At 52.5% G+C, this 21,768-nt stretch overlaps 6 protein-coding genes across 6 annotated transcripts; 3 read left to right on the top strand and 3 right to left on the bottom strand.

Annotated features, from left to right (window-relative positions):
• Nucleotides 1-3,406: 3,406 nt before the first annotated feature.
• On the bottom strand, nucleotides 3,407-5,651 carry CCM_04469 (eukaryotic peptide chain release factor GTP-binding subunit; the record flags this gene model as incomplete). Its single annotated transcript, XM_006669617.1, has 3 exons — nucleotides 3,407-3,457; nucleotides 3,514-5,240; nucleotides 5,294-5,651. 3 exons carry the CDS (start codon nucleotides 5,649-5,651, stop codon nucleotides 3,407-3,409), a joined length of 2,136 nt encoding a protein of 711 aa, XP_006669680.1.
• Nucleotides 5,652-6,300: 649 nt separating this feature from the next.
• CCM_04468 (Ran GTP-binding protein) lies at nucleotides 6,301-7,918 on the top strand (the record flags this gene model as incomplete). The annotated part of the gene is made up of 2 exons (XM_006669616.1): nucleotides 6,301-6,480; nucleotides 6,533-7,918. The coding sequence occupies 2 exons, from the start codon at nucleotides 6,301-6,303 to the stop codon at nucleotides 7,916-7,918; spliced, it is 1,566 nt and encodes a 521-aa protein (XP_006669679.1).
• A 1,674-nt stretch (nucleotides 7,919-9,592) lies between these two features.
• Nucleotides 9,593-10,682, top strand: CCM_04467 (casein kinase II beta subunit; the record flags this gene model as incomplete). Its single annotated transcript, XM_006669615.1, has 2 exons — nucleotides 9,593-9,751; nucleotides 9,816-10,682. The coding sequence occupies 2 exons, from the start codon at nucleotides 9,593-9,595 to the stop codon at nucleotides 10,680-10,682; spliced, it is 1,026 nt and encodes a 341-aa protein (XP_006669678.1).
• A 1,164-nt stretch (nucleotides 10,683-11,846) lies between these two features.
• CCM_04466 (PAB-dependent poly(A)-specific ribonuclease subunit (Pan2), putative) lies at nucleotides 11,847-15,625 on the bottom strand (the record flags this gene model as incomplete). Its single annotated transcript, XM_006669614.1, has 7 exons — nucleotides 11,847-13,788; nucleotides 13,835-14,260; nucleotides 14,314-14,900; nucleotides 14,948-15,074; nucleotides 15,127-15,302; nucleotides 15,364-15,471; nucleotides 15,605-15,625. The coding sequence occupies 7 exons, from the start codon at nucleotides 15,623-15,625 to the stop codon at nucleotides 11,847-11,849; spliced, it is 3,387 nt and encodes a 1,128-aa protein (XP_006669677.1).
• Nucleotides 15,626-16,421: 796 nt separating this feature from the next.
• CCM_04465 (uncharacterized protein) lies at nucleotides 16,422-17,524 on the bottom strand (the record flags this gene model as incomplete). The annotated part of the gene is made up of 3 exons (XM_006669613.1): nucleotides 16,422-17,108; nucleotides 17,168-17,309; nucleotides 17,508-17,524. The coding sequence occupies 3 exons, from the start codon at nucleotides 17,522-17,524 to the stop codon at nucleotides 16,422-16,424; spliced, it is 846 nt and encodes a 281-aa protein (XP_006669676.1).
• A 491-nt stretch (nucleotides 17,525-18,015) lies between these two features.
• On the top strand, nucleotides 18,016-20,341 carry CCM_04464 (Fungal transcriptional regulatory protein; the record flags this gene model as incomplete). Its single annotated transcript, XM_006669612.1, has 3 exons — nucleotides 18,016-18,650; nucleotides 18,706-19,637; nucleotides 19,710-20,341. 3 exons carry the CDS (start codon nucleotides 18,016-18,018, stop codon nucleotides 20,339-20,341), a joined length of 2,199 nt encoding a protein of 732 aa, XP_006669675.1.
• Between the last annotated feature and the right edge of the window lie 1,427 nt (nucleotides 20,342-21,768).

Here is a 21,768-nt window from a genome sequence, read left to right as displayed (position 1 = left end):
AGTAGAGGGCAAATGCATGCACGCATCTTTTTGGACCTATGTGGACCATTCTCTTAGTACTAAGTTAGGAGGTAGTACTGATACTCCATTTTGATACACTGAAAAAGGCTGTTCAAGCGTTGGCCAGCCACTCCGACTTTTTTTAAAAATACCAACAGACCACCTGACGGACGAAAAAGTTCAAGTCTGGGGGGGCCAGGGCCAGTGGTGCCCAAGTGGCGGCTCCGCTAGGGCAGCCCGTCGTGGGGTCTAAGCCACTGCTTTGCTAAGGGGGACATGCGAGTTGTGATGTGAGCTGCGAGGAATTCATAATGGATGAATGGATTAGGGGTGGGGATACGAGACTTGATGAAGATGAAACTTGAAGATGGGCGAGAATATATATATATATGCAAAAATGCGAATAAAAAGGCAAAACGTCCCAATAACCAAACCTGTACTCTCCCTCGTCCAGCTGGGGCTGTCGCTGTGCATTGTTCCCCCTCTGCCATGTCCCCTGCAGACCCAGACTCCCCCGCCCAGACTCCCCCGCCCCTGTGGCTCGCTCGCCCACTAAAAAGACGCTCCCACTGGCGCTCTCCCCGCAAAGCCAAGCCCAGCCCGCCTGCACACGCCCCCCTCCAACCGTCGCTGCGGCTCAATTTTTCTTCATCATGTTCCGAGTTTTCACGAACGAGGGCAGGAGTGTCCGTTGGCCAACCGCGGCTTGCGCCGGCACTTTTTTGTTCAGCCTCGTTATGGATAAACCTGCTGGGCCAGGATTTGTTCGTGTAAAACAGGTCAGATGGGATGTTGTAGAACCACGGGTCCAACCACTCGACTCTCGGCTCGTTTGTGCCGTGTGGCCGTGTGCTTTGTTTTGACGAGTCAAAGTTTCACCCTTTTTTCTTCGTATTTTTTTTTATTTCTAAAAAACGGAACAAGTCCGGGCCTTGCGCCGGGCCCAGTAAAAACCTACTCGCGCGCGTCTGTTGCATGCAACCGGCCTTCTCCGACTTTGCCCGGCAAGGTCGAATCAAACAAATTGTAATTTGTACAAGCACCGCATAAAAATAAAACTTGCAATAAAATGAAAAAAAAAAGACGAGAAAAAAAAAAGAGGAGAGGGTGTGTAAACATTTACCCCCGAGCTTATTTTCCAGAACAACGTTCTGGGCTCTTTTTGCTTAGCCACTCACTTCAGCTTCCCGTCTCAACAAGGGCATATGCCAGGCGTACGAATTACATGTTGTGTTTTTTTGATGCAAGCCCTCGTTTTTTTTTTGGTTTACCGCTCTTCCCGGTCCAACACTGTTTTATTGTTCCTTCTTGCAGCAGCTGGGCCTGCCGCAATGGGCGAAAATGCCAAGGCATCCCAATGTCCAGCTCCGTCGCAACCTTCCAAATGCGCATCGCCATCCCACGCCCACCCACCGCCTGCCTGCCTACAAGGGCACATTTCATGCCTTGTTCGCATTCTATTCGCGCCATGCCTAACTAATAATAATCCTCTCCCCATGACCAGTGCCTCTTTTGGGGTTACACCACCTTTTGGCGCAGCTTTTCCTCCTCTACAATGGCCGCTCTGTTCCAGCTGTCAAAGCCAACCACTTATACCCTTTTGCCATGCCTCTCTCTGCTCTCACAACATGACCGCCTCTTGTCTCCTTGTTCCAAATCCCTCTTTTCAAGCTATCTTTTCTCTCCTCTCCTTCTGCAGCTACATGATTCAATTTCTCGGCAGCGGTCAGAAAAAAATAAAATAAAAATAGTCCGCCACTTTGCATGCACGCCTACCCGACCACGACCTACCCTACCCTGCGTCTCGCTCAAGAATATCGGGCACAACTTGTTGACAAAAGGTATGCCTGCCCAACAGGCTCTTTTCCCATAACGCATCATCCCATGTCTGTAGTCGGTAGCAGAAACAGAGCCTGTTGTCCCGGAGCGAAAGCAACTTCCGTAAAAGGAAATGGACAAAAATCAACCCCCACGCCCTTCATCTACACACTCAATCGCTTCCACAACACACATCTCGCACCCGTATCGACGCCAGGCCCCCAGGCACACATGCCTAACTACTTGGTACACAATCTGTGTTTGTCACTACATATGGCCCAGTCCACCGTTATCTCGCCCCCAGCCATCTCTGTCCGTTTTGCCCATTCATCCCTGACGTTATCTGTCCCGTCTAGTAGTATCCGGACTTCCGTTTCAAATGCCTCACAGTCCGCACCGTCTGCGCCCACACACCCCCAGCGAGAGCTGCCTAACAAGATCGTTCCTCTCCGTCCCGATCCGAAGGCCTACCATGTGGCAGTGACGCGCTGCGCCAGGCTCTCACCTGTCCTTCTTGTACTGTTGTACTACTCTCCCCCCCCGACATCCCTATTTGCTCCTATCTACAAAGTACATGTTCCCTATCGGTTTCGCCGCTCATGCCTTTCTATTCCCTGTCTTGCTGCGCATTCCAACCATCTACCCCCCCCCGGGTCCCCGGCACTGCCTCTCCCGACCACTGGCACATGTCAAACATGATATTCCCGCCGCACCCAAGAAAAGACAACACCAACGTACTCCGTCTACGTAAACCCTTTCCTATCCGTCCCGGCTTTGCCGCTTTGCGTTGCATCGCATCAATTCGCCTTCACCACCACACACACACTCCCCCCTTGCTAAAACGCGCGACTGCCATCCCGCAAGTGACCTCCAAAGTACATTGAACTAACTAGTTGATAATTCATTAATTGTAAAACCCACCCCACGTCCACTAGTCGAGTTCTAAATGGAGTTTTGCCAGAGCCTCCCACTCCTTGACTCCCCCATCCCCCCACTCCTTTCTGGGTCTTGAGAACGCTGCTGGCTCGCCGACCGTCTCGGTTCACGGCAAGAGCCTCTGTCTCGACCGCACTTCCTTCCTGGTCTCCGGTTCATTTTCGTCCTCAGGCATTCCGTGCTCCCTCATCGTCCATTACGCTTTTGATGCCATCGTCCTGTATATCCTTGTCCGCATCCTTCCGAACACAGACCAAAGCAACACCCCTTATTCCATAGGTCCCGACCTGCTCAACTCGGCCATCATCTCGGCCTTCTCTGTGCGCTGACCGCGTCGCCTCCCCTTCCGCGTTCCGCAATCCGGCCCCGGCCACCTGCTCCGCTTCCGACTTCACCCCTCCGTCCGCACTCCCGGGGCTCGACCGCACACGCTTCACCTGTCTCGAGCAGACTTTAGGCCAATCGTCATTGCATCCTCTATTCTTGAAAAAACTCGTCTTGCTATCGCCTATGAAGCTTCTAAATCGTCCTTACTGAGCTTGGCAACTCATCCCCCGACCTGATGCTTGATGCTTTTCAGTTCCCTCCTCCTTCTTGCCCATACCTCACTTGTTTTCCATATATCATTCAATTTTACCCCTACCGCCTGTATTTAATCTTCCAGGATCAGCTTCGTAATCTTACCAATGGCGATTGTTTGCCCCTACGAGCCTTGTTAGCAACTTCGTCATTACTTCCCCACATCGCATTATTATTTACCTGGTCACGAAGTGTGAAACGACCCATCTGCGCGTAGTCTTCAAATTTCTCAACGCAGACGGCGCCAGCGCCACCAATCACTTGCATGCGAGCAATGATGCTATCGCCCTTCTTCGCATGTGTAGGGGCCAGCTTGCTCTTGCGGTTGGTCCCCTTCTGCAGCTTGTGCAGCAGAGCAGAAAACGTAACCTCCTCAATTGCTGAGTGCACATGCAGAACGCAGTTGAAGCCAGATGTCAAGATACTCTTGAGATCAAGGATTCTGATTTGCGCCTCAAACTCCGAGACGCAGTGTACAAGACGCTTGGGCGAGCATAGCACGAAGCCGGGCAGAATTTCTTCCTCCTCGATACCCTTGAGACGCAGGCGAACCTGGTCGCCGCATTGCAGTATCGATACTTCCTCCTCCTGCTCGCCGTACAGCGCGGATAGTTCCACATTCTGCTTGCGAGGCATCATGACAAGGTTCATGCCCTTCTTGATAACACCAGCCTCAATCTTGCCGTCGATCATAGTTCCCAGATCCTTGTACTTGGCATTGACAGGCATCATGAACGGCGCGTTAACTTTTCGCTCCAGAGCAGACATGCTGTCTAGATACTCCAGCAGCGACGGGCCCTCGTACCAGGAAGCCTTGCCCTTTGGTAGACGGTCCTTGATGTTCTGGCTAGTCTGGGCCGCGACGGGCATGAAGAAGACATCGTTCTTCAGGTTGTAGCCGGTTCCCTTGAGGAACTGGGCGAGCTTCGTTGTGCATTCCAGGTACCGTTCATGCGACCACTCTACCGTAGGGTCGTCCATCTTGTTGATAACGACAATAAGCTTGTTGACACCCTGCGTCTTGGCCAACATGGCGTGCTCACGAGTCTGGCCGCCACGCTCGAAACCGGTTTCGTATTCACCCTTTCTGGCCGAAATGACCAGAATACCAACGTCGGCCTGAGAAGCACCACCAATCATGTTCGGCACATAGGTTTTATGGCCAGGGGCATCGAGAATACTATATCTGCGCTTGTCAGTCTCGAAGAAGCCGCGACCAACCTCGACAGTCTTGCCCTTAGAACGCTCTTCTTTCGTCAGGTCCATGACCCATGACAGGTACCAAGTTTCACGACCGAGATCCTTGGCCTCCTTCTTGTACTTGTCCATAGTTCGCTCGTCCACCATGCCAGTTGCGTACAGGATCGAACCACCGAGAGTGGATTTCCCGGCATCGACGTGACCGATAAAGATGACGTTAACGTGCTCCTTGCCATAAATTTCTTTGAGCGTAGCTTCGTCAACATCGGCCGCTTGTTCCTTCACAACGGCGTCGATCTCGCGCTGGGGCTTCCTGTCACCCCCGGACGGGCTGGAGCGACCAGAGGAGGGGGTGGGCGAGGTACGCCCGCTAGAGGTAGTAGTCTTCTCTCCAGTCTTTTCGATAGCCTTAGAAGCTGTGGTCTTCTGCCCAGCTTCGGGCTTGTCGGTCGGCTCTGGCTTGATATCGGCCTTGTCATCGGCCTTAGCTGGGCCAGATGATCCGCCGATGGAAAGCACCTTGGCGACCTTGGGCTTGGGGGTTGCTTCACCACCAATGCTCAAAACCTTGGCGCCGCCCTGCTTGGTGGCAACGGGCTTGGGAGCGCTGGCTGCCGCAGGAGCTGCTTGAGCAGCGGGGGCTCTGGGAGCTTGAGGCCTGGCCTGCTGCGCCTGCTGCGCCTGCTGCTGACCATATTGGGGGTAACCTGTAAACCTCATAAGCCACAGAAAGACATAGACAATCCTTATGAGAACATACCTTGCCCTTGGTTGTATCCTTGGCTGAAGTTGCCACCATAGCCCTGCTGGTTGTGCTGGATGGGTTGCTGTCCCCCCTGGCCCTGACCGTACTGTGGGTAGTATCCTTGCTGTTGCTGGTAGTACTGCTGCGGTTGGTACTGCTGGCCATATCCCCCGCCATATTGCTGTCCGGGGGCGAAAGACTGAGCGCCTGGCTGAAAAGACGAAGCACCGGGCTGGAAGGAAGCAATGGCTGGGCGGAATGCACCCTGCTGCTGCTGGTTGGCCGCATTCATATTGAGCTGCTGCTGGGCCTGTCGAGAGAGCTGCTCGTCCTGAGCCGAAGGATCATCCTCCCAGGAGTTGAGGTTCGACATGTCTGCGGCGTAGCGGGGAAAAGCGAAGTGTGTATGTGACGACCGAGTAGTGGGGAGAAATTTGATTGTCGCTGCTCGATGTTTCGCCGGTGAGTCGGGAGTCGTTGCGCTTGCCACAGCCAAGAACCCTTCAAATAAGGATATGCAATTTCTTGGGAGAGCTAAGGCTTCACGCAGAGTGACTCAGAGTTGAAGCCTGACTGTTATTTTTGCCTGGGCAGAAGTGGTTGCGTGGTGAAAATTCGAGCCCCACCATGAGACTGTCGCGGGGATGAGCTGTGGAGGGGCAATACCGACAAGTTCAAGTGCGCACTATTAGCACTATATTTGCAGGCTGTGTAGACCATGCCTGACGAGGACCGAAAATAACTCGCTTATCATTGGGAAAATGTTATTCCTGTTTTTCATGTTTCTTAGAAACGCTGACTCGTACTTCGGGATGATATCGGGCGTTGGACTCAGTCCAAACTTTGAACTGTGCGAGAATGGTGGTGGAGGGGCAACTTCAATATTCGCACTGTACATCGCTCGTTTGCAAACTTAGACAGAAGTAAATAAATGCCTTGGGCACTGCCGTACCAATAGTCGTCAAGCAATCCAAAGCTTTTAATCTCTTCTATCGACATCCAAATGAAGCGCAATACACGCCATGGAACAATTTCTCTCGCTGGTCGGCATGCAAGCCATGAAGCTCGCCGTCAGATCGGGCATCGTCCTTACATCATCGTATGCACTGAAACAATACTCCCAGTTTCTTACCACTGTAGGCGATGAAGAACTCTACGAGGAATTAAAAACTCTCCAGAATGATTTGGACAGTAAAATCCAGGTATGCGAGGCCTCGAGGTACGATCCACGCTTGACGTGTTAACCCAGCTTAGATTATCACGCCCGCCATCAACTTAATCGAACTTAGATCGGGCGAGGGAAACAGCGCTTTGGAATCGGCATCAGCCCTAACCGGATCAATGCAAAAAGACATAGCCCTCCTGGGCCACAAAATCGCATCGGTTACTACTCTCCAAGCCAACCAAACGACGATTCGCCATTTGATCACAGACATTAGGGCCCTCATCGGTCGTATAAATGGAAGCATACCGCTTCTCCAGCTAGCCATATCGGCGTCCGGAGAAAGTTTGTCGACAGGCCTGCCCGATTCTGTTTCGCCGTCACGAATGCTTCAAGCCAGTGCTTTCCTTATGATCGCCGACAGCCAGTTCACAGCCAAGCCACAAACGACAGTCCAAGTTGGGCCAGACTTTGTCGTCTCAATATACATGGTTTTCAAAGGCTACTCCTACGAAATTTCGGCAAAAGCTTCTGGACACAATTCCTCTCAAAGTCTTGATTTCGACAGTATCAGTAAGCCTACTTGGCAAGAAGTTTTGCATAAAGCTCGTCTGAGACTCTATCGCACACCTTGCCTGCCAAGTCAGGAACTGCAAAGCGGGCCGCAAGATCTTTCAGCCTACTCTTATCATCTGGAAATTACAGAAGATAGGGACGACGGAAGACTACACGACATCCCAGAAAGCCCCGAGGAAAGCAGCCAAACTGACCTGATACCAATTTCGAAAATCACCAAAATTTTGTACACCAATTCTGCCGCTATCCTGAACATCAAGGATGACTTGGAAGCCAACAGTACCCCAATACTGTTGCTAAAAAGAGAACTGGACACCACAAACCTACGCAAAGCACGAAAATTTAGCACACCAGATGACGAGACACAGCACCACGTAGATTGCCAACTCGTTAGTGAATGGGAAGACATAGCACCACCACAGCCCCGAACTAACGAATCGAATCGTGCTCCACCACATAGCTCACAATTTCCATCATATCTTGATCCTAAGTGGATCGCTCTTGAAATATATACGGCAGACGCCTCTGATGATAGTGAACTCGATCAGAGTGACTCAGAGTCTATACAGGTGGGTAGCGAGGATTCTGAACAGGTGACGGGGAACGAGCTTGTTACGGACGACATGCTCGGCAAACTCAGCTCTCTTTGCCTTGACCAAGACTGCTCTCAGCACAGTGAAGAGGCGACACCATTGCAGTACACGGCCGCCAGTATCAGCCGAAGCGAGCCGAGCAATCTATTCAGCATGGTTACCACATCATTATCTCTCCTCGAACTCGTCATCAGATTAGCCGCTCTGCAAGAAACACAGCAACAGTCTCATCTTTCGGTTCCCGATCATGTCCTCACATGTTTCCTGCACAGCGCGGTGCAGCCGAATGAGGCATGGAACAAAAAATGAGCCAGAACGGGCGTGACAGTTGATGATCAAGGTCCGGTGATACAGGGGCCGGTGTTGTTGTACATAGTGCTGCGATAATGCAAGTCATCCGGTAGTAGGTTGTACATGTCGGGTGTTTCAGCGAAACCACCAATTTACAGACCCATTCAGCTCTCCCGATGCTCCCTTGCTTTTCACAGAGTGCCACCATCCTTCTGGTATGAAAAGCGCATCTCCAGCATCGAGTTCCGCCTCACACATTTCATCAACGGGGAGTTCGGGCTGCCAAACTGCTTTATGAAGAACTTTGCGCTCTTCTCCATCCATCATCTCTACACCTCTAATGCGGCTGCTCCCTTGCAGCCGGAGCTGTACCTGGACCTGGAGATACAGTTGCTCTCCCAAATTGGGAGGGAGAAGCCTAACAGTCTTCTGCCTGTAGAGCTGACAGAAAAGATTGGGATTGGGATCTCGGTGGAGCGGGGTATATGTAGGCTCAGTGCCCAGCCAGATTGACGAACTGTAGACGTCGCCTTTCCCAGCCTGTAAGACCAGCGCCGGAGTTGGCAAGTCTTGTTGTAGGGCCGGTGGAAGATCCGCAAGGAGCGACTGCGCAATATATAATTCCACAGTGTTTCCTCCATGCGTTTTTTTAAGCTGGTTGAACTCCAATGCTCTATATAGCAGCTTCAAAGGCGCGAAGAGCTGGAAGAAGCGGTTGCCGGGAGACGCTGTGACAGTCGAGTGTAAGATGCCAGCTAGTATTTGGTCCTCCATATCTTGGCTTGCGACCAGCGACTTGCAAAAGGCATGCAGAGCTTGCATAGTTTCATCCGATGTCCCTAATATCTCGTAAGGGAAAGGCAGCTCATGAAACTTTTGAAGGTCCTCGGACAAGCCCACCCCTGTCACAGCAGAGCCTTGCGCTGGGTTTTGGAACCATTTGTGCAAGGCAGGTATCGAGGATGTCGGGGAACCATGGTCTTTTCTGAAAAGTAGTGGTTTTTTTTCTGTAAAGGCACCATGTTTGAATGACTGGATGATGTCTGTTGTAGCATTCCAGTGGAATGCTTGTACAGGGAGTACAGCGAGCCCCCGACTTCCGCTGCTGTGAAACTGCCTTACTGCCGAGCGACAGAAGGATGGGGATGACATAACCTTGCCAATCAGCACGAAAGGAACACGTGAAAAACAAAGCAAAATAATTGTCGAGATTTGATGCACTTGTTTCTGCGTTTGAAGGTCATGAAAGTAATCTTCAACAGGAGGATGCTACCAACGGCTTTCGCGGAAGACGGGGAAACTCAACTTCCGCCAAGTCCACCAGCGGCGGCGCGGTGTCTTTCGCCCCTCCCCACCGCAACATCCCACCACCACCACCACCACTTTATCAAAAGGCCATATTACGCCGTTTCAGCAGCTTTATCCCAGCCTCCCGACCGAGCGGAGGAATTATCTTTCTCGCCTTAGCGGCGCGCACGGGACTCTTCTCTTGAACAAGCCCTTCGTGGTACTGATCCTTTCCGTGTACCGCGCGAGAGACGACCTGCGCTGCAAAGCCTCTACGCGTGCACCAACCAGAGAGGCGTTCTAAGACAGCCCGGAGCTTCGACCACCCTCCCACTCCCGAGCTGGCTAGACGTGAGGCCTGACAAGGTTTCTCAACGTCAACTTTTGGACCTCTCGAGCGGCGCCATGTCGACATCTTCGGCCGCGCCCGAGTCTTGGATCACGAGCTTTTGTTCCCTGCTCGGGCACGAATATTTCGCAGAGGTGTCTGAGGATTTTATTGAAGATGACTTCAACCTGACAGGCTTGCAGACGCAAGTGGACATGTACAAGGAGGCTTTGGAGGTACGAAACGGTTGCAATACCAATTATTGATTTTCTGCGCGAGCTACTGACGCTTCGCTTTTAGATGATCCTCGATGTGGAACCTGAAGAAGACGACGAAGATCTCGAGGAGGATGAGGAAGACTTCGACAATGAATCCGCCATGGAGCATAGCTCGCGTTTTGGCAACGAGAGAAGAACCCACGCCAGAATTGCCAGCGATCTCACCGTCATTGAATCTTCCGCGGAGCTACTCTACGGTCTTATTCATCAGAGATTCATTTGCTCACGAGTCGGAATACAACAGATGAGCGAAAAGTACGAATTGGGACACTTTGGCTCCTGCCCGCGCACGCACTGCGAACAATCGCGCACTCTCCCGGTGGGATTGTCTGATATCCCTGGCGAGGACACAGTCAAGCTTTTCTGCCCCGCCTGTCTCGACGTTTACGTCCCTCCTAACAGCCGCTTCCAAACCGTCGATGGCGCCTTCTTTGGCCGAACTTTTGGCGCTCTCTTCCTCATGACCTTTCCCGAGTATGATCTCACGCGCCGTGGCTCAGAGGCGCTGACCTCCATCAACACTCGCATTCCAATCGGCGACGGCGAGGGAATTGTAAACGGCATGTATGCCAAGAACATTGCCCCTGGCCTCGGCCCCGGCCGGATATATGAGCCCAAGATTTACGGTTTCAAGGTGTCGGAGCGCGCTCGCACAGGCCCCCGCATGCGATGGCTAAGAGAACGCCCTGCCGATGTCACCGAGCTAGATGAGGCTCGGCTCTATCTACAACAGCACCCCGACTCGGACGACGAGGAAGCCGCCGCCACCAGCCGCGCCATCGTGCGCCGGCGGCCACCAGGCAACACACGTCTCCGCCAAAGGCAGAACCAACCTCAAAACGGTAGCCCAATGGCCCTGTCCACCAATGGCGCTGAATCCGAGCTGTAGCATGGCGTACGAGGCACGGCGCCACCCGATACCGAGGCTCGAATCTATGCCCGACTGCGCGCCAGCTCCCGCCGCGGTTTACGACGCACGCCGCTCATTGTCAGTGCGGCTACACGAAGTCGTCGGGCGTATCGCGTGGCTTAGACGTCCTCAGGTCGCCAGATATATCGCGTGATTTGGACGACCCCAGACCCGGCCGTCGCGTTGTAAAACCGTTACACGTCTTTTCTTTTTTGGCTGGGGAAGGGATACTTGTTTTCAGGCCCGTGGACGGATCAAGGGCGCACGCGAGACGGGCGATTACTAGAAACAAAGCTAAACCAAAACCACTGGAGCGGAAATATTGCTTCTATGCATAGACTGGGCGTTGGGAACAGGCAATTTTAAGAGAAACAATTGAAGCGACGAGCCTGCTGAAGCGATTATGGCAGAGCAACATTCCGCTTGAACTCGAAAGCACAAAACTTTGTTGAAACATGCACCTTTTTCACCACTTTTCCATCTCTTCTCTTCTCTTTCCTTCGCAGAAGCTGTGTTTTTTTCTTCTTTTCTTCTTTTTCCATCCCTCTTGCCGCGGTTATATCCCGTCTCTGCTCATTGTTTTGTTCTTGTCAGCTGCCTCTTCCTGTTCATTGGCGTTTTTATGAGTGATGCTCTAGATTGTTGGCGGGCCAGACATGTTTTTATGTTTTTCTACCCCCCTTGTTCTTTTTTATTTTCCCCCTTGTTTCCCGACATGTTTTGTACCACAGCGCCGCCCAGAATAGTTGCGCGAGCGCGCGCGCGCGCGCGTCGAAGGGTGGCTGGTTGATATATTTGTTACATACGGATGCTTGGAAGGGGCGAGAGCCACGGGATTGACGACAGCAGAAAGCAGATAATGCGGATACTCATTGAATATTATCAAAATGGTGTGCGAGAAGAAGCTGCTCCATGCGAACTATTCAGTCTTTGAAGTCGCTTCAACGTACTTGAGTTATGTGGTTCGTCATTTGAACTTGTGTGAGGACGCTGGCCGAGTCACGTTTACCTCACGTTCACCTCTAACTACCATAACAATGCAATTAGAAAGTTCAATTGGCCATAAATCTATTGTAACGATTCACTTCATCAAAATCGCCTCGGCCACCGCTATGCTCACATCACGCTTCCTGTTACAACTACCTATCTTAGCGGCGAGCCCTTGCCAGGGGTCCAGTTTGTGCATCCAAAACCGGGCGTCGCCAGTGTCGCGGCCTTTCTCACCGGCGTCGAAGGGGCTCCATTTCCATCTACCGGCAGCGGCGGTGTGTCTATTCGCTGCACGTCCTGCCCGTCCTTCCGCGGCGGCTTAAAGTTGACGTCTCGGCCGGCGCGATAAATGTCCTGCAACATCGGGTCCAAAATTCCAGCATCTTCAAACTCGAGGTATTTTCTATATAGCTTGAGCGCGGTGCGTGAATCCTCAATGGAGTCGTGCGTTTCCATTTGAATGTCTTCTTTGAGCAGGTACCATGCCAAGAAGGCGAGTGATAATCTCCGTAATCTTGTCTTCAGGAAGAATAGATCAATAGTGTCAATAATCTGCGACTTGGGTACGTGGATGTTTATCACGCGGAAATCCTGCTTCAGACCGTGCCCCAGAAACTTGCAGCCCAAGTTGAGAAGGACCCAGAGCTTCTTGTACACCATTTTGAGAGGCAGTAAGCTGTGCTGGGATACCCGTGGGTCTAGATCTGATTGAGTAATGCCCGAGTAGGATGTCAAATAGTCCACGATTGGCTCCTTAATAGTGATGTAGTCGTCAATAAAAGGCAGTCCCTCTTCTTCGCCTTGGCTGCGGACAACGGAGGCTCTTGCCAAAGCATATACTATTGGTCGGATTGTCTCGCGTTCACCATCCGAGTTCATCTCGATCTCTGGTTGCCTGACAGCAACGAATTCAGTATCCAGGGCAATGATAGTCTCAGGACCTGGATTCTCTGTCGCCCGTTCAAGCGTTTTGTAGGTCTTGCTCCCATGAGGGTGCGGGTTTATGTCTTCGTACAGAATCGAAGTATCAAGTTGATCCTTCCACGTCGAATCAATCTTGTTGTTTGCGTCCTTGACCTGGAAGGCAATGACGGATGGTACTTTCCAGGAAGTGTTGAAAGTAAGGGCTTCTTCCGTACTGACTGGGCGCACCAAAAAGTCGTTGAACAGATGCCACTGGCTCTTACCCGGCGCCTCCTGCTCAGCGTGCGCGACATTGATCATTGACACCAGGTGTGGCTTTTGAGTTTGTCCGTTCTCGATGTTGATTGCCATACCAATCAAGGAATAGACGGTAATAATTTGAAAGCCCTGCTGAAGGCGTCCTTTCAGATCCTCGCCCTCGTAACAAACGAACCGACCCTCTTCAACACTGATGCCGATTTCTTCCGGAAGCCAGCCTGGCGTCGACCAAAGCAGGCGATGTTCGGGGCTGTTGATCGCTGTGTTCAAAACGAGAACAGCTGGGACGCTGTGGATAGTTTTCTTTGTCGCAATGCTCTTGTATTTGCTGCATTTTCCGCACCATCCCTTAGATGTCGTCTCCCTCTCCACACTGCTTTTAAGAACTTGAGAGAAGGTGACTCTTGCCTGTGGTTTCGGAGAGGGGTACATCAGATCGTTAACCAAGGTCGACCCAGGGCGAGTGTATTCGCTGCGGCAAGATATACAGTTAATAGAGCTAGTTGCAGAGGTTGATAGAACTTGCTCCATTGGCGCCGATGTACCTTCTATCAACCGGAAGTCTTGTACGATTTTATCGAGAAGGAAGCGCGTCAAACCTTGAAGCATCATGTTGAGCGAAGAACCACGAGGATCCTCCTCCAAAAGACCAAGCGCGCCAGCCTGCGGCTGATTGCTAAGCGTCTTCAGCATATTGGTCGCTTGACAGATAGACCCTTCAGCCTTTTGTAGCATGTCGAATAAGTAGCCCAGCTCGCATAGTATGCATATCTCGCTTAAACACGATGTGGCAGCGTGACGAAGAGCAAGGTTTCGGATAAGAGGAATAAAATGCATCATTTGCAGGAGAGCATTGGCGTATGAGTTTGATATGTGAGTTTCGAGTCCTGAATACTTTGTCTTGTTGTAGAATCTGGTTTTGTTAGTTTGTGGCCTGTCAGGCGGAAGGGCTGACTTACCCAAAATCGAAATCGTCGACACCAAACTTGCTGTATTTGATTTCCACGTTTCCATACATGGCAGGTACCTCGGATTTCTTACTCTCGATCTCAGCCTCGACGAGTACGTTATTCACCTCATCGGCTCTCTCGTCGGTGTCTGACTTGGTCAATTCACGCGCCTTTTCACTCAGGAACTTTGGCGCTTTGAGCCCAGCATTGACAGACTTGGTCAGGTGTCGAGTGTCTTCTGCCTGATTCCGCCTTAGACCGCGTGTGTTGCGCCCATACAAAGCAAGGCCAGTGGCCTGGATTCCAGTAGCTTGGAGTGTAGAAAGGAACTGCGGGTCAAGTTTGAGGGGCGGCGCTCCGACGTCGCAAATGAAATCCGGCCATGCGGAAGCTAGAATATCGCGGTAGTATGGTAGTCCCACGGTATTGAGTGGTCTGCAGCGCATTAGCATCCAGTGCGAGTCTGAAAGCTGAGCAAAAATACTGACGTTTCGGGAGACCAGTCCAAGAGAGGCAAGCGTTCGTCTGTGGCAGCAAACTCGAGTGGAGTTGCAAGATCGACAAAATGGAGCTTGGTACGTGATCCCCATAGATGAATCAGACATTCGGCGTCTGTTAATGCCATCCCTTCTCCAGATGGAGCTATCTCAAACATACTGAGATAACTGATAACATTGGCTTGTCTGACATTACTGGTGTTTGGGTTCATAAGATCAACCACGTGCATCTGGCCACTTTGTGACAGGACGATGCTCGTCGTAAGCATCTTAGGATGCATGCGAGCAAAGGCAGCTCCGGCCGGGAAAGGGATTGGTGGCATAGATGCCATTTTCTTGATATCGAAGACGTTGAGGAACGGATCCAGCATATAAGTCTGGCCCTGTCGTAGAGAAAAGCCACAGGTAACGATGAAATCATGCTGGGCATCCATATCGTTGATCAAGGCGGAATGAGCATTCCAGGATTTGACGACAGCAAAGGAGACTGGATCGAGTAGATTGACAAGTCCATTCTGGGTTGCGGCGCAGATATAACGGCCTCGTTTCATGATAGTATATTGGTGGTCGGTTGGGATCTGCTCACGTCAGGTTCCATATAGCAACAGGCTCTGGCAATTCGTACCTGCTTGACGACATCACCTTTATTGAGGTCGATAACAAGCATTGTGTCCTGTATTCCAGCAGCAATAATCTCAGTGGTTCCTTTGGAAGTAAAGCTCATGCATCGCAGATCTCTCATAGCTTCGTGCCTAATTGTCGAGTTAGCGAGACAGTCGCGTCCTGGGACTGTACAGTACGTACTTGATATGCCACATTGCTGCACCCCTTCTATGTGACATGTGAACATCGTTGGTTCCGAGAACGATCACGCCTTTATCGTTGACCATAATCTGTCGGACGGGTCCCTCGGAGGACAGGTGTGCTTTGAACGAAGTGTAGCGCTGCAGCTCGCTTCCGACAAAGGATGTAACGCGTCCCTTTTCATTTTGTAAGAATATGTCTCTGTTATGCAGGTACGTGCCATCAGGGAGCTCGTACATAGTCATTTCCCGTCCACAAGAGTTCCTGTGATGTATCGAACATCATGGTCGTGACCGGGGTCGGTAGGGCGTGGACGCCCGCGGGCGGGAATTGGATCCGAGCGACCTGGAGCATGCACATGTGTTAGAATATCATGTTCCGCGCAGAGCGCATCGTGCGTGCCGACGTGCGCGCGCGATTGCCCGCATGCGCATCACCGCGGTGCGGAGAGGCCAAGTGTTGGGGCAGTGCAGCATACCTCGTCCCAATCTGCATCCATCTTGGCTGATTTCACATAATCCGCATATTCATAGTTCAAAGAATGAAGTGTCACTGTATGCGACGGTGGGCATTCAAAAAGGCGACGCACGACAGTGCGCGATGGCGTAGTTGTCGGTTGCAGAGGTTGCAACTGAAGCTCTCCGGATGAGGTGGGACGCGATTGACAGGAACTCACTGGACAGGGGCTTGGAGGGGAAGCGAAGCCCCAGGGAGGCGGCAGGCAGCCTGTGGGCCAGTTTAAGTACCCCCCTCCCTTGGTACGCGGGGGGGATGACATGCTAGCTTAGGTTATTGTGACATGACTGGATTCCATGTTATAATCATCATGTGTGAGAATGAAAAAGAATTCTCATGTTTATTTTTAAATATACCTAGGCAGGCAGGCCACCTAGCGAGAGACGTGGCCAGAGTGGCGGCGAAATAATTAATAACAGGGCTACAACACACATTTATCATTTATTAGTAGGCTCTAACGGCTCTAAAGGTACCAGGCACCTAACTATCGTAAGTCATCTCATTAGTTGAGTAATTGACTTTGTAGCTGTAGAGGAGGAGGAGCAAGTATAGAGTACATATACATAAGAGGAAAGAAAACATATTTCCCAATACTCTAGAATATTATAGAATTACTACAAGATGTAGAAATTATATGCTAAAAGATCCTTCATATTCACAAAGAGCTACAATTATACCCGAGTCTCATTTGTTCCCGCAACTTGCGCACTGTTTCACATACTGTTGCTAGCTTGCCTCGCCAAGGTGCACCCAAGTACTAACTCCGTCATCTGTACACATCATGGCAACTGATATACCGCGAAATTTACAGACATCAACCCATCTTGCAACCCCACTGCATAGTCTGCCAGTTCGTCACTCCTTTCAACATCCACATACCATCTTGTATTCGTCATCTTCCCAGCTTCATCCCATAGTCTCTGGAAGCTCTGTTGATTGTGCAGGTACGGCCTGCTACCGGCCGAAGCAACTTTCGTCGGGTGCACTGTACCAACTTGTTTGCCATATACGAGACAGTTCTTAGTACCCGTTCTTAGCCATGACATTAGTCGCTTGGCGGCGTATAGCTGCTCTGTCCACGATAACAAGTGGAAGAAGCTGTCGGCGTGGACGATTGTAAAACGCCTAGAAAGCACATCTAGTCGTCCGTCATCAGGGTTAAGCAAGTCGCCAGTGACAAATGTTGCCCCCAACGTCTCCTTGTCACGAAAGAGATCATACCCAAGGCTGATGAAGCGAGCTTCTATGTCCGCACCGAAGAGCTTGGCACCAACCACACCACTGGCGCGAAGCTGCCTCAGGGCCTGCCCGAAGCCGCAGCCGATATCAAGTATGCAGTCTGCCGACTTTGGAAGCGTAAGGCGAAATAAGACCTGCTGGTAGTATGGATCTAGAGGTTCCGCAAACCGCAGGAACCTCCAGCGACCTATAAACGGCTGTCGAGATACATCCCAGGCTAGCTTCCGCTGTAGCGAGGTCAGCATTTCCACGGGGGAAAAATTGAAGAGCCATGGTAGATCCCTACAATATGTAGCAAGTGACTGTCAATATCGGCCTCTGGGATGCCGCTGTACTGGTGCAGCAAGCCATACGCCGTGGCGTTGTAGCTGGGAGCACCGTCTGTGTAGGCCCACTTCTGGAGAGTCAAGATGTCCATATGTGGCTTGCTGGGATTCAAGGGCCGTGGGGTCGGAGAGAAAGCCCATATGGGAAGACTTTGGGGTAGGATATGCCATAAGATTCCCTGCTAGATCGATTCCATCCTTTTCGGCTTCGTCACAGGCACTCCGTGGTCGAATTGTCGTATAGGGAACAAAGGGAGGATTATATGCTGACGGAGCCGCAAGCACCAGTATGTCACTCACGCGGCTCTGCGGACCATGATGACTAAGCCATCCCATCTCGCCTTCCGCCCAGGCTGCAGAAAAATTCTTCCACCTCCGTGGTCTGATCGCCTCGCACCTAAAAAATACACGCTTCACGGCACCGAGTTCTTCCTCTTCCGTTCAGCGCGACGGGTCCATCGCATTTATCATCCTCCGGATTCCAGGTACGGCTCTGTATAAGTCGGCATTTCGCTTCCTTTTCTGCCAGCGACATGAACGCACCCTACTTTTGGGCAATTCACGGTCGCTGGTGCATTGTGCTGGTACGCGTGCTAACAATGGCTGGCTTGTTAGATTTTGCCCAACGCGACGAGGGAGCAGTGTCGCGGCTAACACCATCGACCTGTATATAAGTCGCGTACGGCTTTCGTCGCTGCACGATATAAACATACTAAACCACGAATTTTTTCTGTGGTAGGACCATTAACTCCTGCTGTTGGGCGACCCCCATCGGAATACCTTTGCCCCCTTTGCAGCGTTGCCTGTTATGAGTCCCAGTCGCGATGGCGAGGCCGACGACCCCAACCTGAACTACCCGTCGCCAGGAGCTGAAGCCATGGACGCGGGCCCTTTTTATAATTCCAACGGCCGAGATGATACCCAAGAACACCACGAGCATTCCCACCAGCATGTCGACGGTCACGTAGACGATCAAGGCCATCTTCATACAGAAGAGCATCCACAGCATGATTCGCGACCAGAGAACTTGGAGGAGTTGCAGCTCGCGGCACAGCTGGGTCAAGGTTTGGCAAGTGCGGACATTTTGCCAGCGACTGATCCCAGCATGAGCGTTGATGAGACCGGCCTGCGTAGCATCATGCCTCATCCCGAACCTGATCACCACACCCCAAGCTATGTGCACGACACCCCTCCCTCGGACCACATGGTTCAGCACAATATGCAGGTGCCTGTCGGTCCGCCCATCTCTCAGTACAACCTGGGAGGTGGCGTGCCGCCTAGGAAACGATCCAAGGTCTCGCGTGCTTGCGATGAGTGCCGGCGGAAAAAGATCAAATGCGACGCACAATCCGACACTGGCGAGACTGCATGTTCCAGTTGCGGGCGGGCTTCCATTAACTGTCTCTTCAGTCGCGTACCGCAGAAAAGAGGTCCTAGCAAAGGGTAAGGTCTCCTCATCTCAGTTTCGAACTTGCAGCGTTGCTGATATCAACTGTAGCTATATCAAAGAGCTTGCCGATCGAATTAACAGCATCGAGAGCAAGCTTGAATCTGATGGTGGCATGCCGCAAGATGAAATTGACAAGCTCTTCAGCGCGGAGCGCCAGCGCGGCACAAACGGGACTGCCACCGTAGACGATGCTAATCGTAAGCGTCCGTATTCGAGTATCTCGAATGATTTCAGCACCTCAGCCCCCAATCGCCAAGCACCTTGGGGATCAGAACCCCGATCGATACCCCCGGAACCCGCACAGTCGGACACTTACTATCACAACGCATCTCTGGCACCGCAGCCCTCTGCTCTAAATGACACGCCCTCAAAGCCCGTGGCCGAGGACGTCGGCGACATCACCATGGAGGACGGTGAGCATGTCCCAAACATTGACGAGGGCGTGCTCAACGACTTCCTCAACTCGGTACAACCCCTTTACCCCATCCTCGCCACCACCAAGACGCGCCAACAGGCGCTGCTGGCGCACTGCCCCCTGACCGTTCGGACCGCCTTCGAGATTGCACTGCTCGCTGTGGGCCAGAGCACGGCGGGCGACGTTCAGCAGGCCAGCGCGCTGCTGCACGACTGGGAGAGCAGCGAGGTGCCGCGCACGCGCGCGACGGATATTGTGCACGCGCAGACGCTGCTGCTGCTCATCATCGATGCCGACTGGCGCTCCGTATCGACGCTGCCGTTTTTGCTCTCGCGCGCCGTCGGGCTGGCCAACAGCATGAAGCTCTGGAAGCTGCCGGCCGTGGACCCTGCTGGCGAGACGGACTCGGACGACGCCCTCTCCACGCGCATCTGGTGGTCGCTCATCGGCATGGATCGGTGGTACGCTGCTGGCACGGGAAAGCCGGCTCAGATTCCGGACAATAGTGTTGTGGCCCCGCCAGGACTGGACGCAATCCTGGGAGACACCTGCTTCTATTTTACACGTACGTAGATGCCTCGCTCCGCTGGTGCCTCGTCTATCTCTGAATACACCGCTAACAGTCGTTTGCCCTCAGGTCTGTCCAAGCTTCTCAACCGGATATCCTATGTCATTTCCAACCTCCCGGCCGGCGTCGCCACCGCCGACGTGCCCATGGCGGCCATACTGGCGGACTATATTGAAAACTACCGTGAGGACCTCCCCGCGCGCATGGACGCGGGATCGTTCCCCCTCATCCATCTCGCCTACTGGCACTGCCGACTCCTCGTCACGCTCCTCACGCCGGGTTCGACAGCCACGGAGACGCTCTGGCCGACCAAGGAGGTGACGCTGCTGCTGTTGGCAAGCCCACACCTGCGCAGCCCGCTCGTCAACCACTACGTCTCGCTGGCCGCTATGTCCCTCACGACGCTGTCCAAGTCGGAGCGCACGCGTGACGAGGCCCTGGCGCTCGCGCGCGAGATCGTTGAGGTCGGCGGCAACCACTGGGCCGGCGTGCGCGACCGTCTCGCCGAGGTGACGCGCCCGATGTCGTCGTCGGCGGCGGCGGACGCGGCGGCCGCCAGCCAGAGCCTGCAGCATCTCGCGGACCTCGCGACCGCGCACGAGGGTGCGGCCCCTCCGGAAAGCGAAGCGGCCGCCGCCGCCGCTGCGGCTGCTGCAGCGGTGGCGGCATCTCTCGCCACGGGATACCTGGAACTTGCGTGAGATAGCATGCCAAGCGGCTTCTCTCACACGCAGACTATGCTTTCTTGTACGTGTATTCTATGAGACTGGTGTGACCTTTTTATCAGGCCACGAAGATGATGGCGAAGTTGTGTGTATACTAGGAAAACAAAAGCAGATAGCTTTGCTTGTGAAAGGTGTAGTAAAGAGAAACGCATGACGGTCGGAACTATGAATGGGGAGCTCATGGGCAGGTTTCTCTTGACACCTTTTTTTTTGGGGGTCTTGCTACCTTTGACTATCTTGCTGTTTGATTCCTTACATGAAATTTGATTTGATAGGACTCTTTAAAGGATAGAAATGAAAAATGAATACGTAATTAAGTGAATTTCCCGTTATCTTGGAGTAAAGCCATGGAGTTCTTGCAGGGAGCATTCAGTCATGATGACTCTTAGCCCCAAGTTACCAAAATGTATTCAAGACCATCTCGCCTGATTGCCCATCGTCTTTCAGGCAGGACAAAACCCTGCATAGCGCAAAAAAGCGGCACGTCTTCCCGAGGCCCGACAGTGCGCCTCCCGTGGACGCCCCGACCTGGGGCGCGCCTCCGTCGTACAGCACAGGGCGCGGTTCTTTGCCGAGGGGCGACACGGGCTGTAGTTTGAAGGACAAAGCTTTATATCGGCAGGCTTTTCAGGGCGTTGATGAGAGTCCAAAGCCAGGAGCAATGAGAAGGGTGAAGATGGACAGAGAACGAAGTGACGAAAGGTCAGCTCAGCAGGAAATTATACCTGACTTGGCTCACATGTGTTGTGGATTCCAACTCTACATTAGCAGGTAGCACCGAAGCTGGGACATGGCTTGTTTGCTAGAGGGACGTGAGGGGGAACCAAAAGAGAGAAAGGAAGAGTTGTTGAATCAGCCTGTGAAGAGCCTGGGGGGGGGGAGTTGTATTTCATGGCCATGTAAGAGACGGGAGTATTCCCTCTCCATCTCTCCCTCTTGACTAGAGAATCGTTGCTTGCTCTTTCCTAGGAATTTACTTGCTTTCTTCTTCTTCTCCTTGGTATCTACCTGCCCTTACATGCCATTCAAATCGTCCATCATACATATATCAACGCCTGTGTATCTATCTAAGCCACCACAACCCTCTTCCGCCGCCGCCACTAACCCGCTCTCACTGTATCCCTTCCCTTCCCGGTCCTAACAAAAAGAGCGCCCAACCTTTTCTACGGAACGTGGGCCGGCCGTCGGTTCGAAGAAAGAAAAATTAAATCATCCCAACGATCCTTGCCCGCGCCACTGCCAACCTGCTGCGCCTTTTTGCGGGACTTGTCCGGTCCCCAGGTTCGGGGGGGGGGGCTCCAGCAATGGGAAACAGGGCAACTTGCTTTGGGCAGCCAGCGCGCGACCAATTTTGCCTCGCACGCTACTCATTGATCGGCCGAATTTTGCATGAGACTACTCAA

The sequence above is a fragment of the Cordyceps militaris genome (assembly GCF_000225605.1).
Source record: "Cordyceps militaris CM01 unplaced genomic scaffold CCM_S00003, whole genome shotgun sequence".
Lineage (NCBI taxonomy): Eukaryota > Fungi > Ascomycota > Sordariomycetes > Hypocreales > Cordycipitaceae > Cordyceps > Cordyceps militaris.
The sequence above is the reverse complement of the archived record's forward strand: the minus strand, read 5'-3'. Positions and strand labels throughout refer to the sequence as shown.